This window comes from Colletes gigas, unplaced genomic scaffold (genome assembly GCF_013123115.1).
Source record: "Colletes gigas isolate AHSC1104 unplaced genomic scaffold, ASM1312311v1 Colletes_gigas_Sc00008, whole genome shotgun sequence".
Lineage (NCBI taxonomy): Eukaryota > Metazoa > Arthropoda > Insecta > Hymenoptera > Colletidae > Colletes > Colletes gigas.
In genome coordinates, this window is record NW_025106637.1 from 62,815 (window position 1) to 85,518 (window position 22,704).

Genomic DNA, 22,704 nt, shown 5'->3' on the forward strand with positions numbered 1-22,704 from the left:
AGGGCTCTTCCCCACCGTTACTACTTGTGCCAGGAACGTATTCGTAATGGGCAGTAAATAATACACTAGACAAATTTTTCATTCAATTTATGCGTTTACATATTTATGCGAACCGAACATATTTTCATTAAAGTAAAAGGTGAGTAAGAAAATATGCAGCAGGAATATCTGTAAGCATTATATTTAAGTGAAATATTTTATGGAAAAAACACCCGGGATCTGTTGAATATCAGCCGCTCCTGACTTTCGACCAATGAGAATCAAGCTACATTCTCCCACTACTTGCTGAGGATGCTAGAGGGAGACGCAGGAGTTTAAGACAATGAGTCACATTGGAAAGGTTAGGTGAGAATGATACTCATGATACTCGTAGATGTCTCATACTTATTACACATTATTAATTAATACAATATTAACTAGGGTGTGTATAATAGATATTGAAAAAGAAACTAACACGTAGAATAATGAACAATAATGAATAATAATTCTTTATGTATTAATTTCGAAGCTCATACGTAGACATGATTCTTTAAAATATTTAGTTACGCTTTTAGAACTAGTGTTTAATAATACTCTATTGTACAAATACGGTTTAACTTGTATTAATTATTCTCTTTCCCTAATCGATACGTCTCTTCAATTTTCATTAATACACAGGGTGGGGCAGTTAACGTTATCAACGAAAGTATCTCCATTGCATGTAATACTGCAATAAAATATGAAACAAGATGTTTCTTTTTAAATGGCAAATTTTGCAATACTCGAAACAATCTCAAGTGTTCCTCAATTTATAATTTTGTATTTTAATTCTATTCTCTAATGCTATAAATGGTGAAAGTCAATTCCCTTGTCTGATCGATACTTTTTATAAATATTACATGCTTCAAAATTAAAAAAATATGTACTTATAAACAATGGAAACGTGTGCAAGTATGTCATTTGCGCACCTATAAGTTGTTGCGGGTTTACACGTATATACACACATGCGAAACGTATACACAGGTTAGTCAATGCGCATGTCAAAGCCGGTATCCTGCGTTATAATCACGGTCGCATAGCGGCAAACAATTAATAAAAAGGAATCTTGGGAATACGTGCATAAAAACTGAATAATCTAAATAATAATTCTTCGGAAATGTGAAATTTAATGTCGTTAATGTTATAAATATCCTTTGATATCCTTTAATAATATTTTTAAAGAGATACAAAGTAAAATATTCCCTTTTAGATTGCACAAAAATATAATACATAGTCAATTTAAAGTACACGTATTTTATCCAATAAAGAAACAGGTATACTATGTTTTTCACTTGTTAGTCTTAATTTCGAAAGAAAAGCATGCAATTTATATTATGTTGTTAATTTTAATATAGAATTTTGATCCCAAAAATCACACTAAATACGAGTTAGTTGGGATCTTTGCGTACATTAATTTAATTATCTTTATTCTCAATTGTATACTAATCCTGAGAGTAATCACTCTAATTCATTTCATCTGCGCATGTGCGTGTCCGTATATGCCTGCGTTATCCCCGTGTTTCGCCGAAAATCGCGGTCACAAAGTCAGCAAGGCCGACGCGCATGCGTGGCTAACATCGCAACGCGTGGTTTCAGCGTTAGTCTTTGTTTATTCGCCGCGTCGTACGGACGTATGTTGACGCGTGTGTTCTCTCTGTATTTTCCTCCTTCTCTGACACCTTTTTCTTTCTTTGGTCCTACGGTACTTGGTGAAAAATTTGCCCTTCGCAAAATGGCGGCACAAGCTGCCACTAGAAGAAAGCTGAATGAACACGAGGAGAAACGAAGCAGTAGAAATGGATTAACCTATCACGATGACTTCCTAGCTAATGGTCATGCCGGTTTACAAAGCAATGGACGTGTACAGGTTAGATCGTCACCTGTCACGTGAATTATTTTTATTTAAGAGTTATGTTATTTGACAAAGTATTAAATATAATACTTGAAATTTATTGGAAATTCATACAATATATCGCGATTGATCTTTATATTTTTAAATCAAATTTATAAATACTAAAGTTTCTACTAATGACTATATTAATCGTGAAAATGTTATAATTATAGAAGTACGTAAAGATTGGCCCTAAAATTTGTTTCACAAACAATTCAAATGTGCATATTTGTTTGAATTACTTATGTGTATTGAATACATTTTAAAATTCCTTCATTTCATACAGAATTATTTAGATATTTTATCGATAATAATTTCCGATTATTATTAAGATTCGTGTTATCAGTATCTTTTTGTTTAGTTTCGTATTTAATTATAGTTATTAGCTCTGTTTATTTCCTGATAAGCATTTTTTTTTTTTATTGTTTTTTTACATTTCTGTAAGACAGTATAAAGAAAAATAATTTAGAATTCAAATTGAATAAATTAAAAATAAACCAAGTTAAATTTATTGTTATCTTTTAAAATATTCCGAATAGATATGTTACAGTGTGGTAAAATTAACAATTATAAGCCTGACTTATCTTTAAGTGGTTGATTGGTAACTATACATGCCATAAAGCTTGAGCTATTTAAGCCACTGACTTCGTACTTTCAATTAAAGCATTTAAAGTAAAAATTTTGATCTTTATTCAATAGAATTTGAAATTAATATATTTATTTTACGTTTGTGCTATATGAAATTAATATTAAATAACATACTGATCATTAAAATTTATAAGCAACTACATAACTTTACGTAGTTTCGTTTACGTATTACTTTCATATCGCATATTGTTTGTTTTATTCGGCAATACCAAAACTAACCTCAAAATCGTAGAGACGATAATCAGGCATTGTTAAATATTAATACTGACTTACACGAAGAGAAGTTGTATGTGTACATACATATGCTTTTATAACCACATTCATATCTAACCGTAAATCACTTAATTGGCAAGAATATTCGTATGCATAATATGACTTGACTTTTAAAACGCTTGAAATCTTCGATATAGAGACTTGTTATATAAGTATAGAAGAGATATTAGATTGGTATACATAGATGTATTAATGAAATTTACATAAAAGTACGATTGGTACGCGTGCACTGCGCGTAGATCGTACAAAAATGTAAAATATTCAAAAAGCTTTTGACCAAAAGACAATTTTAATCTTCTAAAAAAAAGTTTATTCGAATTTCGTGAAATATCTCTTTTTTAAGTTAAATATGTTTCTTACGCGAAATAATTATTATTCCTCGGAAGCGTTACTTTTTCTAAAAGTAATGCTACATATCAGATACTCTTCTAGGTAAGCAGCTTATCTGCCGGCAAGTTTATCAGCAACAACCATTGTTACGATTGTTATAGAATCTTACAGTTACTTCCGCGAAGGTTCGGTAACTGTAGATCTTTTGCATTTTTAATTTAATATGTAATAAATGAATTTGATCGAAAATGACGGGGAACTAAAATAAATAGAAAATGTTGCATGATCTTGAGGAAGATGTCAAATGTAAATATGTTAAAAATATACTTAGTTTGCAGAAAAAGGAATGAAAGCAGAGCCGGCGAAGTCAAGGTCGAAAGAATCGTTCGAGAGAGTACCGTTTATCACAGCAGCATTAACCCACCTCGGTTTCTACATTCTTATGTTTCTGGGTTATATAAATCAATTATTTTTTACGCCGAAAGTCGCGAAAGAGTATAACAGAGAGGTAAGATAACGTACAGTATTTCTTCTATAAAAGATTTAACTTGTACCACGTTAAATAGTTTTGACAAAAAATCGAAAGTTTTTGACGACGTTGTACCATGGAATAAACATTCGTAGATTGATTTAACGTGCTAGCTGAAAGAAATTGACAGAAACTCTTTTCTAGATCAATTATGCTCCTCACTCTATTAAAGATAGGGTAGTAGGGAAAGTGGAATTATCTATATGTGTGTGTGTGTGTGTGTGTGTGTGTGTGTGTGTGTGTGTGTAACGGGCGAGCAAACAGAGATTCGAAAATGAGACAGTGGTCAGGGGTAAATAATGAGATTACTAAGGAAAGAAATTTGCCTCATAACTCACTATTAATAGAGAAACGTGGTAAGGTACACTTGGCATACAATGGCAGTCCAGTGCAACGAAAGTTAATTTTTATTTAGATTCAATTGAATGGTACCCCCTTCCTCGATGCCTTAACACGTTAAACGTTGTGTCCGGTACCCGGGGAAAGTGAAACAAAATTAGATTCGCGTTTAACGCGTTAAGGACGCTACAGTTTAGATTGTACGCGACTGTCGCGCGACAAGATTGTTGCTAGTTGTGTCGTGGATCAACTCGGCTTGGTTTTTCAACGAGCAAAATGTATTTCAGAAAGTATTCGATCAACGAATACGGTACTGCTTGATATTTTCTTCCCGATCGAATGTTTTAAAAGTTATTTGTTAGCTGTATGACTCAGAACCGCGACCCGAAATACGTCGTATTCGTTGTAAGGGCACGACCGTAAACAGATTTTGTTTACACGTATCGCGTATCTCGATTTACGCAGTTAATCCGTATTCATACTCGTTAAAGAATGCATGAAACTGGTACATACTAAGAAATGCAAGTTGTCTACGTCTGTAAGAAATAAAATTATTTTCTTATTTTCTAAAATCAAATCTTATCTTATATTTAAGATACATGTAGGTACATACGTATACATAGATCGAAAGCGTTCCAAACCCCATCGCTGGATGCAAGTAAAGGATTAATCGCAGTTAGGAAGGAAAAATAAAAATGGTCTAAGCGATTGTAGAGGTTGCGTGATAGAGTTATTCTGGTACTTAACTTTACCTGGCAACGATTGCTTTCTGCATTTTCTCTATTCGCGACACCAAGCGTTACAAGTTTCATTGTTACAAATTTTCAACCTGTCGCCACAACGTTTCTATTATCGAATGTTAAATATTTATCACTTGGTTCTTGCGATACAATCTCAGCATCGAAAATAATAAATGTAAATTGCAATGACAAGTTTTATATATTTTCATACGGACTTTAAAGCGTTTCTAACTGATACTCACTGCGAGCACCAGGTTTGTAGCTCGGTAACTATTCACCATGAACTTCGGCCCTATTGCATCTTTTGTTCAATAAGTCGTAAACTACAACACGCGTGAATAGATAATAGATAAATCAGTGGTTCTTAACCTGTGGTCCGCGGACCCCAAGGTGTTTCTATCTATGTATATGTACCTACGGTTCCGAATTTATCCGGATCCAATCGTAACTGTTTAAAGAAAGAATTTGAAAGAAATATTATTCATTGAAACTTTTATCGCAATGTTGTTTGAACAAGAACCAACCCGAGTTATGCGATTTCGCTGGGCAAACGCGATGCGATGGCCGTGTCGCGCGACAACGTACATATTTAGTGTAATTACAGCTTTACACATTTCTATACGATTGAAATATAATATTTAGGAGTTCGGTAGTTCCGTAAAACAAACCAATTTTTATTACTTTCAATTCAATTCAATTAATTGTCAATGAAGAAAGAGGAAGAAACATTTCTCAACGTCGTTACTTTTTTAAAATAAAAATTTGTGGTTTTTTTTGTCATAATACGATCTTTGATGTAATCAAGCGTTCATATCTAATCTCTATACGAAAGATAAATATAGCATGCCAATACGCGACTCTAATACTGTTTTAGAAATGTGACAAATATCAAATAGAATGTATACATATACATACTGCGAACTTGAACTCTCTTTGAAAGAAAGTATCACAGGCTCCTATAAAACAATAGTTTATACAAAATGTTCCAAAATACATGTTCCATCTAAAGAATACATTGTTATTTTTTTTTTATACATGCTTTCATTTTCGACAAATTCAATTTTGTAAATGTATGAACTACGCGTAAGTGTGTTGGGTGTTTTCAAAGTCGATTTTCTTGAAAACTAAGGCCTGTGCGAAAAAATAGTATTCTATGTTTTCGATCTATTTTTTCGTGATACGTATTTTTGGTTTCGCCTGTACTTGAATGCCCCAGTGTACTACTTGTGGCAACGATGCAGTGCGATGCTATATGCCGTATATGTATAGCACGTTGTTAAGTGGTCTGGTCGACGATGTATGTATCTATTGCTCGCTCTTGAAATAACGAAACGAACGAATTTAAGATCGAGTAGAAAATTACCAGTTATGGGCAGTGTCTTATCCACTTTGACAAGGCAAATGCTTTTTGTAATCAATTGTCTGTGAACATCGAAACGATAATAAAAGTTCATTCTATTGAAAACCATTTAAATAAAAAAGAGGCACTCTGATAATTCTATAACGCGTGGCAAAAGTGTCAGGTTCTTTGTAACGATTATTCAGAACGAAAATTCTTGGTAACCGGTTTAAGAAATCGAACCTACACTACAACAGTTTTCAAGCCCTGTTTCTAGATTTGCGCGATAGAGTAACAGATAAAACGGTGATAAGCTCAAGAGATAATCGCTTCGTGGTCTTGAACAGCCAACTGAATTTGTACAGACTTGGGTCGTAAAGCAAAAATCGTTTTTCCAGGGTTACGCGCCGTTATACGAAAATTTTGAAAGGTTTTATCTTCGATACGTGTACAGAAGAGTGAAAGATTGCTGGAACAGGCCGATATGCTCTGTTCCAGGTGCCACTGTTACGCTTAAGGACAGAGTAACGCCAGATTACGGATGGACATTCCAGTAAGTGGGTATAAAAAATAGATACATGACAAATTCCATCAATAAAAAATAGTAATTAAACTTTTCACTGATCGAAAATGAAACAAAGTATCGACAACAATCTGTAATTTTCTTTCTTCTAACCGAGCACAACTAATTCTGTAAAAATTCTTGTTTAATTTGAACGGAACTTGGTTCGGTGTTGAAACCGCACAGATTCGAAAATCGTAACGAGACTATTGGAGATGCAGGAAGGCAGACATTTGTCTTGATTAAATGTAATGAAGAACTCAAGGAGATTTGATGACCAGTGAGCGCGAAAACAAGTTTATAACTTGGAAATAAAATTCAGCGGCGTCGATTAGCACGATTGATTTTTTTTTTATATCAGCCTTGTTAGTTTTTAATAAAATTACATAATCTGAACTGAGCATTGTATTTTTTACATGGCCACCTTGTTGCTGATTCTCAAGTACCATTGTACAATACAACATTTCTGAATTTGAATAATATGAACACAGTAATACGAGACGTAAAGAATACCTGAATTTTTAATTTATGTTCCTCATTTTGCAGGTTCACCGGAACGACCAGAAATTGTATAAATTTGGGATCGTACAACTATCTAGGCTTCGCCGAGGCGACTGGAAAATGTGCGGATCAAAGCATCGAAACTCTAAAAAAATTTGGCTGTGGTAGTTGTAGTACTCGTCTCGAACTTGGTAACTAATTTTCTTTTTTTGCCAACTACTTGTTCCTTATTATACTAAAATTCCGATTACCCGACATACGTCGGGACCGCTGAGGCAATAACGGATCATTGGACTATACCAACGTGTAAAGTTCTAAAAACGAGGAATATAATATTATGTTTCCGACCACACATTATATTTCCAATACAGAATTTTTTTCTCGAAAGTGCGTACGATTTCGGGGGTATGTGTATTGATAAAAAATGATTGTAATTTACTCCCGCAACCGAAAATGGTTTTTATGTATATGATATCTTACGTGACTTGGTTCGTATTCGTTCCTTCAAGGAAATATGCCCATTCACGAAGAATTGGAAACATTGACGGCCAGGTTTCTGGAAGTGGAAGATGCGATTGTCTTTGGAATGGGATTTGCTACAAATTCTCTTAATTTACCTTCGTTACTGAGTACAGATTGCTTGGTGTTTAGCGATGAGAAGAATCATGCTTCATTGATACTTGGATTGAGGCTTTCTGGTGCTACTATTAGAGTGTTCAAACACAACAGTAAGTTTAAATGAAATTAAATTTAAATACAATTCATTCATTTCAACTTTTTTTATTCTTTTACACAGATATGAAACATTTAGAAAATTGCCTGAAAACTGCAGTAGTTTTTGGGCAGCCAGGATCGGGAAAACCTTGGAAAAAGATATTAATTGTTGTAGAAGGTGTTTATTCTATGGAGGGTTCTATTGTTAATTTACCTCAGATTTTGGAGCTCAAGAAGAAGTACAAAGCAAGTACAATTGTTTATATTAAAAGAGATTCGTTTTGTATTCTAAGGTTGGGTTCTAGTATCGATTTTTATTTCATGTTACAGGCATACCTTTATTTGGATGAAGCTCACAGCACTGGTGCAATGGGTAAACACGGCAGAGGCGTTTGCGATTATTATGGAATTAATCCAAAAGATGTGGACATACTAATGGGAACTTTTACAAAAAGTTTCGGATCTGCTGGTGGATATATTGCTGGAACAAAGGTAAGGAGAACATATTTACAATTTACTGGCTACTTGGATAATAATAATAATAATGATATTATTATAATTCTAGACTCTAATAAATCATTTAAGGATATACGGCCACGCTCATACGTATGCAGTGGCCATGTCACCACCAATAGCACAACAAATTATCACTTCGATGAAAATAATCGCCGGTGAAGATGGTACAGATGACGGAAGGAAAAGAACGAAACAGCTAGCAAGAAATACTAGGTACTTTAGGCGCAGACTTAACCAGATTGGAGTTATTATTTATGGAAACGAAGATTCGCCTGTTGTACCTATGTTAGTCTACTTGTTTTCTAAAATTGGGTAAGAAGAAAGAATTAGAAATAACACAGGATTGTAAATGTCGAATTTAAAAAAAATTATATTAATTAACAGTGCAGTCGTGCGAACTCTGACAACACATAACATAGCTGCAGTCGGTGTTGGATTTCCAGCAACTCCGTTGATGGAAGGTAGAATACGGTTTTGTCTTTCTGCTGCGCATACCAAACAGCAGCTGGATTATGTAAGTAAACTGCTTTTTTTCTAAACCAGTGATGAGCAACCTTTGTCCTGCAGTACATCAAATTTGAAAGTCTAAAGGTGGAACCTGTTTTTTTTTCTTTTTTTTTCTTTCTTTTTTTTTTAAATGGAATATTTTCTGATAGAGCATTTCAAGACGAGTACAATGCACTTCTGATAAACTACTATGGAAAATAAATTGTTTCAAAGCATTTTTCCCCAAGTCCCGGTTAGAAAAACTGCGTAGCACAATAGAATACTCCATGAAATTTCGAGGCAACTCGTATCGAATGTATCTTTCGCCAAGATTAGCTTTAGGGCACATGAAGTGATAACGTTTAAACGTATTAGTGAGTCGCAGGTAAGGAGTTGAAGGGCTGCGAATTGCTTATCGCTACTCTAAACGGTTGCAAAGATGGAAAAAGAAGATTCTTTCATTAGAAAAAAATACGGCTCATTTTCGATATCGTAATTTTAATTTTGTCTATTTCTAGGTTCTGTCACATATCGAAAGTCTTGCAGATTATCTGGGTTTAAGATATTCTCGTAAAGTTCGCGATTCAGCGCCTATAGAATATTATTCCGACGGAGAGACCGAATGACCAACTACTTAGAAAGTGAACTCTTTAGGACGTTCACTTTACTCCAAAGAAGCACCTTTATACTTCTGTGGAGAGACACTGCCTTGGAAGAACTCTACACGCATTCTTTTTTTATGCTTTTCCATCGATCCATCCGCGGGCGTTATACTTCTTAATCATAGTACATCAGAAATTATTAAGATATCGATAAGTATCGTCGACGCTAGTTTCTTCGTTGTTATTCAATATTGAATCAAGAAATTAGTAATCGCGTAGATGAAACTGCTTTTTCTTCTTCTTCTTCTTCTTCTTCTTCTTCTTCAATATGTACAATGATACTGCAAGTTTAACATGAACCGAATAGTGTTCGAATATCTCTTGAACAATGCACAACGAATTATACTAGGTAATAATGGAGAAGCCAGGAGTGTGTCAGAGTTGAGCTGTTGTCCCGTGTTTTGCGGCATATGCACATATCGGTGGCTGTGACATGCCAACAGATCTTAGATTACAAGGTAGTTCGAACGAGTAAATCACACATATAGTTTTCTTTTCATATCGGTAGAAAGGAAAGGTAGAGGTTCGATATTTTTTTTCAGCAAAGGAAAATAGTCGAACCAAGATTTTCCTGCGGATACCCGAAGCTCTTAAACATATTCTGCTGCACCGACGCACTGCCGCAATTGCATTTATTTCGTTATCGAGCTTTTTAATCCTTTTGCTGTGGCAAATATCCTAGGCAGTAGCGCGTCGTGTGCAGCGTTCCGAAGCTTTCAAAATTCTGTATATAGCTAGTAATCTTCGATAACATGTGTCAAGGAACTTCACGAGTACGGTGAACGGTTAAAAAAGGGAGTAATAAATTGTTTAACAGAAAATATTCACTGCGCACAATGGATAGATACAACGAAAGTCAATGCTAAGAGAGAAGTTGAGGTATTTTTTTCAACATTCACCTCTTAACAATAACATTGACTTTCAGACCTTATTGCCACAGCAAAAGATTCAAGTCTGAAATGAAAATAGTGAACGTTTTTCCTGTTTTTAAAGTCATAGAGATTTATACAAGAAATCGCAATTACAACGTAACTTTTTTGTTTTTAAAAAATAATTTTAAACAAGTGTTATGTACATTCTGTGCGTCTTATATTTTTGTTTACAGTTAAGTATTGTTTGTATGGAAAAAATTATTCATCCCAAATAGTACGTTTGAAGAAATTTCATATAGTTTCTTTTTTCGTTTATTAAATTAAATGTAACTATAATTATATATTTACTTCTATATAAAAATAATTATACTTCAGTTTGGAATTGATTACATACACGCACACACACACACATGTGGCTTTTTACATTAAACAATTTTTCAAATGTCCGTATAAGTTTTTTTTAAATATTATTTTTTATTTAAAACTATACTATCAAATGATATTATCGATTCTTAAAGAAAAACGGTATGTGAATTTTAATTCGAGAAAATTGCGACAAGTTTTTTTTATTATTCTAATCGATTATGGTGCGATGAGTTCAATATCTTCAAGTTACAATCAAACTTAGATTACTATTTTATTATATTAAAATTGAATTTAACTGTAAATGAAATGAATTTTTATCTGCAATTGATTTATAATCAAGCGGAACTTTATTTTAGGCGACATAATACTTGCGAAATAAAGAATATTTTATGATAAAAAAGAGAATATAGATCGCAAATTTTCTTAAACGGAAGTATTTTACGATTCATTTGTATCCTTATTATTAAACGAAGCGAAGATCTTTAATAACAAAATAATTACGTCATTTTGTAGTTTTATTTTTAACGGAATGATAATTTTTGAAAATATTTGCTCGTTTACTTACATAATTTATTTTCTGGAAAATATTAAATTTATACACGAGCTAAAAGATTCTGAATTCTTCCTAAAATGATGCTGTTTGTACAAACGCAATCGTTCGGTTCGTATGGCGGTTTTATAGACAATACATTTTCAATCGTTAATATATCTTCGTCTTCTTTTACGGAAAGTCTATTTTCTTGAAGCATCTTTATGACTGCATTTTTACGTTCTTCTAACGACGATTGGAGAAGATTAGTCGGTGCGTTCATAAATAATTCCGGTAAATCGTGCGGCTTATCCGAACGGATTTTTATGTTTTTTATCGCATGACCGAAGACGATTTTTAAATAATTCTGTTGACAGGTCCGTAGCAACACAACGCTGCAAAAACAGTAATCGATAGACAAACAAATACGTAAGAATGTGAATCCGTGTTCGCATAACGAAGATTTTCTAACCTCTCTGATACAGGATCAACAGTATAAACAACGCCAGAAGCTGTAGTACCATCCACAGTTAAAATGTCCACTTCCATACCAAGGTAACTCTTAAACAACAAAGGATAATTTTTGTAAATGTTGTGAGACCAATCTGAATTTTCTTCCATATTGTGCATAAAATTTTCGACGCGAAGATTATAAAACGCGAAATGGGTTTGAATCATATATAATATTCCCGTTGTTAAACTGGTGTCACTATCAGAGTTTTGTCAGGCGAATGGTTTGCCGCAAACCTAAATCGCAACATAACCTCAAGGGAAGTTAATCTTGACGGTTTTGTTTATAAATGAACAGTTACTTGTAAAATACATTACAATAAAACTGACGATGGAAAAGTAAACAATAATGCAGTGATTGTATTGTTAATTTATATTGTTACATAATTTAAAAATGGTTGTGTACGGTGTATATATCGTGTCGAAATCGGGCGGATTGATTTTTAATCACGATCATAATGTTCCTCGAATTGAAAATGAAAAGACATTCAATTATCCTCTGGATATCAAACTAAGTTACGAAAACAAGAAGATTGTTGTTTCGTTTGGCCAGAAGGACGGAATCAACGGTAAGAAAGATATATTCTTTTAAACTAGATTAACATATTGTACTAATATATTATTTTAATAAAATTAAATGAATAAGAACAGTACAAAAGTAATAATCAATTTATTGTAGTGGGTCATGTTTTATCGGCAGTAAACGGCAGTCCAATAGTAGGAAGGGAACTAGAAAATGGAAAAGATGTATTTGAAATGCTTGAGCAACCAGAAAATTTTCCTCTGATTCTTAAATTTAGTCGTGCCAGGATGACAACAAACGAAAAAATATTCTTGGCATCCATGTTTTATCCTCTGTTTGCGATTGCCAGTCAGTTGAGCCCAGAACCACGATGTTCTGGAATTGAAATTTTGGAGGCTGATACATTCCGACTACATTGTTACCAAACATTAACTGGAATTAAATTCATTGTTGTAGCAGAGCCTACGCAAAGTGGAATAGAAATTTTATTGAAAAGGGTATACGAATTATATGCAGATTATGCTTTAAAAAATCCTTTTTATTCGTTGGAAATGCCAATCAGATGCGAGTTGTTTGAATCTAATTTGCAAACTTTATTAGAGAATGTTGAAAAATCTGGTTCTGGCAACGTTTGATCAATTATGGTGTTATCAATAAAAAATAAAAGAGATTTTGTAAATAACTGAAAATAATGTGTACACAAACAAAACAATGACGAAACAAGAGAAAATTTATTAGGTTTGGGGTATGAATATACAGAAATAAGGAAGAATATGTTATATTGTATATGATAACAATTATGAGCAATGTAGAGTTTTGTTCGTATTTAATATGAAACATATTACAATTTATTAAAGCGTTTTAAAAAAATATATCAACAGTTTTGCAACCTAATGCTAAAACTTCTCTAAATCATAATTATTTATTCGGCTGTTCCGCTTGTATCATTTCTTCCGTCTTTTTCACAAAACTGAACACATCGTCGGATAAAAGTCGAGGCTCCTCGAAAGCTGCGAAGTGTCCTCCGCGTGCTATGTAATTATACTGAATCATATTAGGATATCTAGATTTAAGAACAAATTTGGGCTGAGTTATTAGTTCATGAGGGAAGTTTGCACAAGCAGAAGGTACGTGAATAGGTAATCTAAAACAGAGGAAAATATATTTAAAATATTTCCTTTTATCGTGTAATATGTCTATAATATTTACTATGTAACTATAAACGTACTCTTCAACTTTTAAAGCTCTGTATGCTGCACTGAAATTCTCAGCATAAAGACGAACACTTGTGGTAATACTATTGGTTACCCAATATACCATTACGTTATCTAGAAGTTCGTCCAACGTAAATTTGTCCAATAATCCGCCATCGTCTCGATCTTTGTATGCTACATTTGTCCAAGTGCTGAACTTTTCTAAAATGTATGCTGCCAGACCATCCGGCGAACTAGATACAGCAGCACCTGGTACATAAAATTTTACATATTTTTGTGTAACATATCCTATCTTATTCTAGTAATTTTTAATAAAAAGTCGTACCTAATGTGTCTGGTTTAGTGGCTTGTATATGAAAATATCCACTTTCCTCGACTAGCCTTCGTAAAATGTCACTGATAGGATAGAATTTTGAGTAGTGTTCATTTTCGATTACTAGCGACGGGAAATAGGAACCGACTAGATACATAAACCAGTTGCTTGGCGGAAGTGAAGAACACATGTTGGAATGTAAACCAATCACCCTAAAAATTATGTGAATCACAATTTTCACTCTTATTGCATTCTCCAAAATGTTTTACTGACTTTTCTGGATGAAGGGCGGCCATGTTAGAGGCAATAAGGGCTCCCCAATCTCCCCCTTGTACGTAAAACTTTTCGAATCCAAGTCTCTGCATCAGGTTTTTAAAGATAACTGCAATCTAAATAAAAAAATAGTAGCACGGTGAAATTTTATACGTTATGATTAAAAGATGCAAAGTAAGTATTTTCAAGAGCAATGTAGAACAAAATTAATCATACCAGTGTATGCTGCACTCTATGTATACCCTACAACTTTTCTTTAAAATAATTTTTATACTGTAACAAGCGGTTTTCGAATTATTTAGTTAGATCACCCGGTATATTATATTGTAATACCTGTGCAGATCCCATCCCTGGCCGAACAGCTCCTTCAGAGAACCCATATCCAGGAAGCGACGGTGCAATCAGTTCAAATACAAAATCGTGATTGGCAGAAGGTTTTGTCAACATGGGTATTATTTTCTGAAATTCAACAATTGACCCAGGCCACCCATGCAGCATCAATAAAGGTAGAACTTTAATGTTTTTGTCTTTTGGAAGATTTGTCGGTTTAACGTGATAAAAATGAATATCCAGGCCTGAAATATTGATAAACAATACGATTATACTTGGTTGTTTACAATTGAAACACTGGTGCTCTTTAATGTCCACTATTGTTACCTTGAATGTTTGTTTTAAACTGGGGATATTTATTCAATAATGCTTGTCTTTCTGCCCAATTATATTTATCTTTCCAGTAATCAAGTACTGTATCAAGGTACTTGGTGGAAATACCATAAGTCCACGCTGCATCTTCCAATGGATTTACATACTGTCTTCTCTTTGCAAGACGATATTTCAAATCGTCGACAACCTTCATAAAAAATTCAATTTTAAAAATAGACAATATATGAATTATTCGTCGATGCTGAAACGAATAAATATCGTTTATTTTATTACTCACCGATGTCGGTACATCGATTTTGAAAGGTCGTATTTCTGTAGACTGTTTTCCACTCTTCCTCAATCCCCAGTTTGTTTCCGGTAAATTAGGTATTGTCAACTCGCTTGGAGTACTAAACAAAATGTTAGTGAATTATCGGCTATGACCCGGATGGTTTGTAATTTAAGTAGCCTTGCGTATAAAAAAATGTCAAGTGTTTGTAGATCGTGTCTCATTTTCAATTTAAAAATTCAAAGTTTATTAGATCTGAACATTCGAGTGAAATTAAATCAATGAATTATTTTTTTAATTGAATTCAATAAGTAATCGTGGATTATTATTAAAACGCGATGTTAAAAAAATCAAGAATATCAATCGTGACCTTATGCTATCGAATTTATCACGATATGCTTTTATCACGGGGAATAAGAAAGTTTTCCATAAACGACGACTAAAAATTAGATAAAACAAGCCAAAAATAATTTTGAATTAATCAGGATGTTGATTATTGCTTTGTCGTTAACGGTCAAAGTCTTGTAACGGTTACATAATGTCTTCTCGCAATACAAACGATGAAACAGTAATTTAAAAACTTTCTAACAACGGATTTGAATCTTCTGCTTACAACAGCAAACCCACAACGACGAGTAAAAGTGCAAGCACGCATCGCGATGTTTCGAATTGTTAATACTACTCTAATCTACGTTAAATAATCAGATACAAAGGGCTAAGGTTTAGAATAGAGTATTTTACACAAAATATAGTACTTTATTTTCTTTTTTTATATTGAATTTAGGTCAGGGTTTTGAGTTGACCATTCCAGTTGAGAAAATTGTCGAGTTGCTAGCCAATCTACATATACAGATTTATAAGTAAACGAGAAGTTGTTACATCTAAAAGTTATGTTAATAAAATACACAATCTTTGTTATTATATTTATATGAACATAGAAAAGTATGAAACCAGTAGCCGCATTGTAAATCTATACGAAATACGGAGACCGGTATCGCGAACTCTCAGTAAAAATATGGAGGTCGTAAATTAAACGAAGCGTATACGCAAAGGATACAATTACGAGGACGGAAGGCAATCGGAGAAACGAGAATATGTTTTCTATCTTATTTCGGTATTATTCGGCAACGACGACTTTGATCGTAAACTGACAAGTGTTTCAGCCCATCGTACTATTTATGTTTCATGAAGTTCAATGTGACTTCGGTCAACCATACATAACCGTTATTAATTTTCTCCAAATTCATTATCTCTGTTTAACGCTAGATTTACGTGTTTTATGTTATTGTTGGCGGCTACGTTAAAACGCGAGTTTTTTTTAATTATGATATTCATATCGTTACATCAATCACGTTAACGTAAATTGCTAACAAATAATATTTATAAATTTTATAACTTTAAATATGCATCTTCACGGGCATACGTTGTATGTATTATTCCTTCCTAGAATAGGCTCTTTAAGACTCAGTGTACTTGAATCCTTGATTACATAATGAATCTTCGTATTACATATTGCAAGGATAATTAATACTCTAGTCAACAGGTTGATACGCTTGTCTCATTAATAATCGTGTGTTTCTATCGCGATGGTATCCTTCTAAAGTGAATTTGCATAGTTGAATTTATTTGCAGTTTCTCATAGGGTTTGATATGATACAGAAGATAATAATGGTTTCCTTTATTTCGAATTTGTGCGTATAGCAATAGTAGCATATATCTTTTCCAAACGGATAGATTCTCGTCGTAATAAAAACATTATCGTTTATTATAAATATTTATATTGTCGGTACATTTCTAAACAAAAATACTACTCATAAACAAAGTAACGTACAATTGAAACTGGTGAATATTTGGGCAGCAAAAAAAAAGTATACAAGTTTGTTAAATAATCATCAAACATTGACGAGAAACGTTTCTCTACAGACGAGTAAGTTATTGAACAATTTAGAAATAATTGTCGTTTGTCTATTTTCGATTTACCCGTAATTAGAACATTGAAAAGCTCACCTCCAGTAGATGGATATTCCACTAGCCAAAAGTAGAAGTAACGCTGCGGTTTTCAACATGTTACATTAATTGTGAATGGACTATCGTCTGAACTGTACAGCCAGTGCAATCAACGCTTATACGCGACTGGTTATAAATCTTATCAAAATTTTACCGAGAATGATTGGGATGCAGTGGTGTGATCACTGATAGGCATTACTGAACTGGAGCCAGGCCAGCCAGGGGTTTTCTAGCCATAAGCTGCTAGCGCCTCCAGCGTTTAAACTGTCGAACCAATATACGCAATCTAAGCGTGTTCGCCGATCGCGGGAAAACGTGTTTATCGAGACCGGAGTTAGACAAGTGTCTAAAACCGAATTTAGACTTTGTACTATGGTTGTACGTTCCGGATTATTCATCCGCAATGAATTTATAGTGAATGTAAAAGATTTCAGCTGGAGTGATCACACCATTCAAAGTATGTAGTATGTATTGACGTTCAATTAATAAGTTTTACCCTTGCCGGAGAATGTCGTAAGGTACTAGAAACTGTAAAATACGTATTTCTAAACATTTCGTCATGTACTCATCTTTCCAACGAAAAAGACATTGAAAAGCTGAATCGCGGAATTTTTAACATAATTAGTCACAGAGCGAACTAGATTAATACTGAAATCGAATCGCGATACTGGCCTTGCGCAGTATTCGTGTTCAGAGTTGTCATTGACGCTTCACTATAGACGACTCATTCGCGATGCATATTCAATTCATTAATAATCGAACTCGTTTCTATTTCGTTTATTATTCATTTTGGGTGTTTACGTTCTGGGAAACGCAGATAAAAACAATGTTTATATTTTCCAATGTGGATAAATCCAAAGTACAAAAATTAGATACATCATAAATTATAAACGTCCGTACGTTCTTGTTTTCCTCTTTGAGTCGAAAGGAAAAAAGAAGACTGACGAAGTCGTCTGACTTTGACTTTAAATTATGGTCACGTCATATTCTGAGATATCTGCATGACAAACGCGGAAAAAAACATATGATTACATCTCTCACCTCTAATTTTCCATACCTATCCTCTATTTGTAATTGCAGATCAAGTTTTGAATCATGTTTTAGAATGAAATTCATTGTTAGTAGCAGAGTCTAAACAGATTATGCTTCAAAAAATTATTTTTAGTTTTTGGAAATCCCAAACAAAAGCAAACTGTTTAAGTCTAATTTAAGCACCATCCTGGAGAATGTTAAAACATTTAGTAATCACAGCGTTCATTTTATTATGGTGTTAAAATAATAAAAATAAAAATACTTTAGATTTTCATTCGCATTCAATATGAAACGTTACAATTTATATCGACAATTTTGTAACTTCATACTAAAACCTAAGTATTATATTACATTATAAATTACACTTTGCATTATTAATTATTTCTGCCTTTCTCACAAAACTGAACACATCGTCTGACAAAAGTTGAGGTTCTTCCATAGCTGAGAAATGTCCCCCACGTGAAAGGTAGTTATACTGAATTAGATAAGGATATTTACTAAGAAGTAGTGATTTGGGTTGAATTAATATTTCATGAGGAAAAACTGCACAAGCTGTTGGGATTTCTATAGGCAATCTGAAACAAAAGACAATATATTTAAAATATTTCCTGTTATTGTCTAATATATCCATAATATTTAATCTATAACTATAAACGTACGCTTCAACTTTTAAAGCTCTGTATGCCATATTGAAATTCTCAGCATAAAGACGAACACTTGTGGTAATACTATTGGTTACCCAATATACCATTACGTTATCTAGTAGTTCGTCCAATGTAAATTTTTCCAATAGTCCGCCGTCTTCTCGTTCTATATACGCTTTATTTGTCCCTAGGCTAAACTTTTCTAAAATGTATGCTGCCAGACCATCTGGCGAACTCGATAGAGCAGTTCCTGGTACATACAATTTTACATATTTTTGTGTAATGTGTCCTATTCTACTCTAGTAATTTTTAATAAAAAGTTGTACCTATTGTGTCCGGTTTTGTGGCTTGTATATGTAAATATCCGCTTCCAACGATTAGATTTCGTAAAATTTTACCAACAGGATAGAATTTCGAATAATCTTCATTATTGAGCACTAGTGATGGGAAATAAGAACCGATAGTAAACCAAAATAAAGTCTCTGGTTTAAGGGAAGCACACATAGTTATATGTACACCAATCACCCTACAAATTAAATGAATCACAATTCATATTTTTAGTAAATTTTATAAAAAGTTTTACCAACATTTTTGGATATAGGATAGCCATGTTGGAGACAATAATGGATCCCCAATCTCCTCCTTGGACGTAAAACTTTTCAAAACCAAGTCTCAGCATCAGGTTTTTAAAGATAACTGCAATCTAAATAAAAAAGTAGCACTGTGAAATTTTATGCATTACGATTAAAAAATGCAAAGTAAGTTTTTTCAAGAACGATATAAAACAAAATTAATCATACCAGTGTATGCTTTACTTTATAACCTGCAAATTTTATTCAAAATAATTTTTATATAACAAACGGTTTTTGTATTATTTAGTTAGGTCACCCTATGTATTATATTGTAATACCTGTGCACTTCCCATTCCTGGCCGAACAGCACCTTCAGAGAACCCATACCCAGGTAGCGATGGTATAATCAGTTCAAATACAAAATCGCGATTGGCAGAAGGTTTTGTCAACATGGGTATTATTTTCTGAAATTCAACAATTGATCCAGGCCATCCATGCAGTATCAATAGAGGTAGAACTTTCACGTGTTTGTCTTTTGGAAGATTTGCCGGTTTAACATGATAAAAATGAATATCTAGGCCTGAAATATTGATAAGCAATATGATTATGCCTGGTTATTTACAATAGAAACACTAGTGCTCATTAATGTTTGCTATTGTTACCTTGAATGTTTGTTTTAAACTGGGGATATTTATTCAATAATGCTTGTCTTTCTGTCCAGTTATATTTACTTATCCAGTAATCAAATACTGTATCGAGGTACTTGGTAGAGATTCCATACGTCCATGCCGTACCTTCCAGTGGGTTTGTAAACGGTCTTCTGTGTGCAAGACGATATCTCAAGTCCTCTATAACCTTTGCAAAAAGTTAAAGAACTTTAGAAATCTGACACAAATGATACTGAAAGGAATAAATATCGTTTATTTTATTACTCACCGATGCTGGTATATCGATTTTGAAAGGTCGTATTTCTGTAGATTTGTTTATATTTTTTAGTCCCCAGTTTGGTTCCGGTAAATTCGGGGCGGGTAAGACATTTGGGTAGCTAAATAAAGTATCATGTATGTATTTATAATTTAAATGAATGTTCGCGCGAGAAAAAACTTTAAATTCAAATCGTGTCTGAACTTGAATTTAAAAGTTCAATATTTATTACGCCTTAATATTCAGGTGCAACCGAAGTAATGAATTATTTAGTGAATAGTGTACAAGAATTGAGGAAATAATATACAAGGATACAAGTAATCGAGGGCAATTATTGGAACCGTACGGAAATTGTTTGATAAGTGTATTAAAGAGTAAGTAACACAAGGGATTTAATTTAACCAAATTTGTCGCGGCATGTTTCTATCGCAGCAAATAGAAAGTGTTGGATGAGCTTTGAATAAAATATCGGTAAAATGAACGATCAAATTTGCCCTTGAGAATAATTTTTTGTTTTAATTATCTTTTAGCGATCAAAGTCTCTTAGCGATTACACGAGATGTACAATACATATATACTATTTTTCATGCGTGCAATTGCAGGATGCAAACTTATGGTATTAATTTGTAATCATTTTATTAGAGTAAGAAATTTTTAAATATTTTAGGATATTTCTAACAATTCTTTTGAAACATTTAAGATTTCTTGTATAGAAATTCTAAACTTATAAAGCTTTTCATCAAACAATTGCATATGTATGTATGTATATGTATGTAAGCCCGCGTATGAGAGATGGAGGTCGGTATTGCACATATTATGTAGTTGGTAGAAGCAAATACTGCAATCGTAAATTAAATATATTTTTTTTTTCTCATGGTTCGATAACAATCGATGCTTTTCGATTACGATAAAAAGAGAGATAGTTATTTCCATCCATAATCTTTTTCCTTGTGCGCGAGAGACACCTGTCGCACAGTTGAACATTTATCCAACAAAAACTTGGTTAAAAAGTTAAGTTTCTATTAATAGGTAGTTGAACCGATGGAATGGACCATAGTTTAGTACAATCTTTTTATCGTATAGTTGCCTTGAACTTTTTTCCGTATACGAATAATAATGTTAAATGACATGCAACGCGTATGTGATTATTACATGCACGTTCGACCGTTCTTCTTCCTCTGGCAGTCAAACGGTGCAGATGTAGCGCGTAAAAAAAAACATTGTAATACAATTCAAGTGCCTATTGTGCCTATTTTGTTTTATTTCTATAATTATAACAGTAGATGAGAAGATAGTGTTGAATATGATAGTTTTTCGCATTAATACCAAATTTTTTCACAACCTACAAGGCACAAAGATCATCTACGCCGCTATTTCTTTTCTTCAGTGCCTCGTAAAACTTACAATTTGTATAGTTTTCATTAACCTCTCGTGATAACCGTACCAGTAATCTATTGATAGTCAGAATTTTATCTAGGAAATAGTATACAATATTTAAACAATAATCAATATAACGTTTTGAAAAAGAAGTGACAATTATGTGATTAAAAATATCGGAAACTTTGAAAGCTACAGAATTTTGAGACTTACTCCTTGAAATAAATTTCTGGAAAAATACTACTTGTAAATGAGGTCGAATACAATTAAAATTTATGAAGATTCACACCACGAAAGGTCTCTATAAAAATTCGTTAAACGATTGTCAAAAATTCATGAAAAAGTAACGCAAGAAATGTTCTTTTACTGAAAATACATTTGTTAGGAGAAAACCCTTTATTCTTCTATGTGTGATGTCGGGTTCTCGATAAAAGTCTGTGCGGCGTAGGCTTATGATGCTAATAGCGTGTTAAGTAATAGAGTAATTGAACAATAATTTTTGTTTACGCGTGTTCTAGTCAATTGACAACGTGTTTTTACATTGTCAGTTTTCAATTTACTGTTAATATAGATTAAAAAGTTTACCTGAAGTATATGAATATACCAATAGCTAAGAGTACAGAGAATATTGCAGTTTTTATCATGTTGCACTATTATTGTGAATCGACTGACGTCCAAACTGTACAACTGACGCTACGCGAATGAGTAGAAATCTTATCAATCTTTTATAGAGGATTTAATGAAAAAATTATAGGTCGTTGAGGGGATAACACAACAAACAGGTAACTCGAAAATTAACGCGGGAACTTGACATTCGACGCCATCCAACGAGCGTTTACAAAAGTATTATGCAGATGTGGTGCATCTGATCGGCAGAAATTCAAACTGCCTCCTAATTGTACGTTACCTGGTTAATATTAGATTTACTCGCAACTGAGAAATATTATTTATACTACATGTGTAAAGATAAATAACGTAATTTTATTTCGACAGTTTTAAAACAAACTTTATTTGATTAATAATTAAATGTCAAAAAATATTTACGATTACAATGCACAGAGCGTATTAA

At 33.2% G+C, this 22,704-nt stretch overlaps 5 protein-coding genes across 6 annotated transcripts; 2 read left to right on the plus strand and 3 right to left on the minus strand.

Moving 5' to 3' along the window:
* The first annotated feature begins 1,567 nt into the window (after positions 1–1,567).
* On the plus strand, positions 1,568–10,683 carry LOC122397024 (serine palmitoyltransferase 2). Of its 2 annotated transcripts, none has more exons than XM_043395832.1 (10): positions 1,568–1,885; positions 3,492–3,668; positions 6,506–6,660; positions 7,216–7,361; positions 7,680–7,898; positions 7,967–8,130; positions 8,215–8,376; positions 8,450–8,712; positions 8,785–8,914; positions 9,405–10,683. In XM_043395832.1, the coding sequence occupies exons 1-10, from the start codon at positions 1,652–1,654 to the stop codon at positions 9,510–9,512; spliced, it is 1,758 nt and encodes a 585-aa protein (XP_043251767.1). In that variant the 5' UTR covers positions 1,568–1,651; the 3' UTR covers positions 9,513–10,683. The 2 variants fall into 2 exon arrangements, with proteins under 2 accessions (XP_043251767.1, XP_043251768.1); XM_043395833.1 differs by having other exon boundaries at positions 3,499–3,668.
* Positions 10,684–11,369: 686 nt separating this feature from the next.
* On the minus strand, positions 11,370–11,993 carry LOC122397028 (gem-associated protein 6-like). The gene is made up of 2 exons (XM_043395838.1): positions 11,788–11,993; positions 11,370–11,710 (listed from the first exon to the last, which is right to left on the minus strand). Exons 1-2 carry the CDS (start codon positions 11,991–11,993, stop codon positions 11,380–11,382), a joined length of 537 nt encoding a protein of 178 aa, XP_043251773.1. The 3' UTR covers positions 11,370–11,379.
* Positions 11,652–13,007, plus strand: LOC122397027 (trafficking protein particle complex subunit 4). The gene is made up of 2 exons (XM_043395837.1): positions 11,652–12,394; positions 12,505–13,007. The coding sequence occupies exons 1-2, from the start codon at positions 12,220–12,222 to the stop codon at positions 12,981–12,983; spliced, it is 654 nt and encodes a 217-aa protein (XP_043251772.1). The 5' UTR covers positions 11,652–12,219; the 3' UTR covers positions 12,984–13,007.
* A 117-nt stretch (positions 13,008–13,124) lies between these two features.
* Positions 13,125–17,322, minus strand: LOC122397025 (juvenile hormone epoxide hydrolase 1-like). The gene is made up of 8 exons (XM_043395835.1): positions 17,087–17,322; positions 15,089–15,200; positions 14,806–14,998; positions 14,482–14,723; positions 14,149–14,264; positions 13,888–14,087; positions 13,577–13,811; positions 13,125–13,492 (listed from the first exon to the last, which is right to left on the minus strand). Exons 1-8 carry the CDS (start codon positions 17,143–17,145, stop codon positions 13,267–13,269), a joined length of 1,383 nt encoding a protein of 460 aa, XP_043251770.1. The 5' UTR covers positions 17,146–17,322; the 3' UTR covers positions 13,125–13,266.
* A 1,091-nt stretch (positions 17,323–18,413) lies between these two features.
* On the minus strand, positions 18,414–22,373 carry LOC122397026 (juvenile hormone epoxide hydrolase 1-like). The gene is made up of 8 exons (XM_043395836.1): positions 22,221–22,373; positions 20,271–20,379; positions 19,997–20,189; positions 19,673–19,914; positions 19,350–19,465; positions 19,089–19,288; positions 18,778–19,012; positions 18,414–18,693 (listed from the first exon to the last, which is right to left on the minus strand). Exons 1-8 carry the CDS (start codon positions 22,277–22,279, stop codon positions 18,471–18,473), a joined length of 1,377 nt encoding a protein of 458 aa, XP_043251771.1. The 5' UTR covers positions 22,280–22,373; the 3' UTR covers positions 18,414–18,470.
* Between the last annotated feature and the right edge of the window lie 331 nt (positions 22,374–22,704).